This window comes from Mesoplodon bidens (assembly GCF_964165515.1).
Source record: "Mesoplodon bidens genome assembly, chromosome: 1".
NCBI lineage: Eukaryota > Metazoa > Chordata > Mammalia > Artiodactyla > Ziphiidae > Mesoplodon > Mesoplodon bidens.
Genome location: NC_138176.1, coordinates 186,287,940 through 186,291,224, shown reverse-complemented (window position 1 = coordinate 186,291,224; position 3,285 = coordinate 186,287,940). Strand labels below are relative to the sequence as shown.

The window sequence follows — 3,285 nt, the reverse complement described above, 5'->3', positions numbered from 1 at the left end:
ACTTAACTGCATCCCAAGACAAAGCTCAAGGTCTTTAGGAACACAAAAATAACCAGCAATCCAACCAGGTAAAGTTTACAATGTTTGGCACCTTATCAAAAATTATCAAGCAGGCAAAGAAGCAGAGAAATACAAGCCAGAATGAGGAGAAAAATTAATCAGTCAAAATTGAACCAGAACTGACATAGATGCTAGAATTAGCAGAAGATGAAATCAAGTTATTCTAACTGCATCCCATGTGTTCAAAAAGCTAAGTTTATATTTTTAAAAATCCAATTGAACTAGGGATGAAAACTACAATATGTGATGTGAAAAATACAATAGCTGAATTAATAGATTAACAATGGAGAAGAAAAGATTAGTAAAGTTGAAGACATAGCAATAGAAACTATCTAAAATGAACCACAGAAAGAGAAGATAATTATAATAATGAGTAGAGCAGCAGTGAATGTCAATATATGTAATTGGAGTCCCTAGAGCAGAGACGAGAGGAAAAATAAAACATATTTATAGAAATAATGGCCCAAAGTTTTCCAAATTTGATGAAATCCATAAACTCACAGACCCAAGTAGCTCAATGAGCCCCAAGCACAGAAAATAAGAAAACTACACCAAGTAATATCATCATAAAACTGACCAAAACCATTGATAAAGAGAAAAAAATCTTAAAGACAGTGAGAGAAAAACAGACATTTAAAAAATAAGTTTGACAGTGAAGTTCACACCTGAAACAACACGAGAGAAGAGGGCGGAGCAACAGTTTCAAGGCACTGAAATTTAGGGGGAAAAAAGTTAGTTTCAAGGCACTGAAATTTAAGGAAAAAAAAGTTAATAAGAATTCTATATCCAGAGAAAATATCTTTAAATAGTAGATGAAATACTTTTCAGATGTTCAAAAGTTGTAAAAATTCATTTCCAACAGACCACACTACAAGAAATATTAGGGGAAATCTTACAGGCAGAAAGAGCACGATAACTGAAATGTGGATCCACACAACACAATGAAGAGCACAAGTAACAATAATTACGTTGGTAAATATATGATTTTTTTTTAAGCTTAAATCTCCTTAAAAGATAATTGAGTGGTTGGGGGTGGAGCGCGAGTCAAAGGAGTGGGGTGAAAAGATGCAGCGCTGGTTAGAGGACAAAGCATGTCCCAGCGAGTTCAAGTTCAGCCTAGGCAGTTACTGAGCCTGCACGCATTATGATCCTGATGCATTATGATCCTGACGCCCCACCCCCACCAACACCTCCATCACCGGGGAAACGGCACCAGAGCTGCTAAGCACCGGAGCAGCTGAGCTGAGAACCAGAGCAGCTGAGCCCAACGACAGGTTTCATGGCAGCTCTGAAGACGGCAGTTGTGGAGCCACTGGTGGGGGCAGTGGTCCAGGGTACTGACTCCACTCATTTTATGGTTTTCGATTCAAAAACAGCGGAACTACTTAGTCACCATCAAGTGGAATTAACCCAAGACTTCCCAAAAGAAGGATGGGTAGAACAAGACCCTAAGGAAATTCTTCATTCCGTTTATGAATGTATAGCGAAAACATGTGAGAAACTTCAAGAACTCAGTATTGATATATCCAACATAAAAGCTATTGGTGTCAGCAATCAGAGGGAAACCACTGTTATCTGGGACAAATTAACTGGAGAGCCGCTCTACAATGCTGTGGTGTGGCTTGATCTAAGAACCCAGTCTACTGTTGAGACTCTCAGCAAAAAAATTCCAGGAAATAATAACTTCGTCAAGTCCAAGACAGGCCTTCCACTTAGCACTTATTTCAGTGCAGTAAAACTTCGTTGGATTCTTGACAATGTGAGAAAAGTTCAAAAGGCTGTTGAAGAAGGTAGAGCTCTTTTTGGTACCATTGATTCATGGCTTATCTGGAGTCTGACAGGAGGAGTTAATGGAGGTATCCATTGTACAGATGTAACAAATGCAAGTAGGACAATGCTCTTCAATATCCATTCTTTAGAATGGGATAAAGAGCTGTGTAACTTTTTTGAAATTCCAATGGACATTCTTCCAAATGTCTGGAGTTCTTCTGAGATCTATGGCCGAATGAAAACTGGGGCCTTGGAAGGTGTGCCAATATCTGGATGTTTGGGGGACCAGTCTGCTGCATTAGTAGGACAAATGTGCTTCCAGGAAGGACAAGCCAAAAACACGTATGGAACAGGCTGTTTCTTACTATGTAATACAGGTCATAAGTGTGTATTTTCTGAACACGGCCTCCTGACCACAGTGGCTTACAAGCTAGGCAAAGACAAGCCAGTATGTTATGCATTGGAAGGTTCTGTTGCTACAGCCGGTGCTGTTATTTGCTGGCTGAGAGACAATCTTGGAATTATAAAGACCTTAGAAGAAAGTGAAAAACTTGCTAAGGAAGTAGGTACTTCTTATGGCTGCTACTTCATCCCAGCCTTTTCAGGGTTATACGCACCTTATTGGGAGCCCACTGCAAGAGGGATAATCTGTGGTCTCACTCAGTTCACCAATAAAAGTCATATTGCTTTTGCTGCATTAGAAGCTATTTGTTTCCAAACCCGAGAGATTTTGGATGCCATGAACCATGACTGTGGAATTCCACTCAGTCATTTGCAGGTGGATGGAGAAATGACCAACAACAAAGTTCTTATGCAACTGCAAGCAGACATTCTGCATATTCCAGTAATAAAAGCCTCCATCCCTGAAACAACTGCCCTGGGAGCTGCCATGGCAGCAGGAGCTGCAGAAGGTGTAGATGTTTGGAGTCTTAAACCTGAAGATTTGTCAATGGTCATGATGGAACGGTTTGAACCACAGATAAAAGCCACAGAAAGTGAAATTCGTTATTCTACATGGAAGAAAGCTGTGATGAAGTCAATGGGTTGGGTTACAACACAGCCTCCTGAAAGTAGTGAACCTACTATGTTCTCTAGTCTGCCCTTGGGTTTTTTTATAATGACTAGCATGATAATGTTAATTGGAGCAAGATACATCTCAGGTGTACCATAATAATATCAAACATGGATTCTCAAGATGTGAGCTTTTCACAGAATGAAAAAAATCCAGCAATTCTGTCTCTTAATGTAATGACACTATAACAGACTGACTTTATTTATAAACCACTTACTGCATGGCTTATGAGAACCCTACAAGTAAACCTATGGCTAGAAATAAATAAATTACAGCAGAAAACACTGCAGAAACATTTGGTGTGTTTTTTAACATCAGCAGTTAAGGTCAGGCCAACCACTGGGAGTCAACCCCCTCCACTGTCATGAAATCCTGTCCACTCC

General features: G+C 39.8%; 1 protein-coding gene across 1 annotated transcript; it reads left to right on the top strand.

The window, feature by feature from the left end:
* Positions 1–1,339: 1,339 nt before the first annotated feature.
* Positions 1,340–3,001, top strand: GK2 (glycerol kinase 2; the record flags this gene model as incomplete). Its single annotated transcript, XM_081239962.1, has 1 exon — positions 1,340–3,001. One exon carries the CDS (start codon positions 1,340–1,342, stop codon positions 2,999–3,001), a length of 1,662 nt encoding a protein of 553 aa, XP_081096088.1.
* Positions 3,002–3,285: the final 284 nt, after the last annotated feature.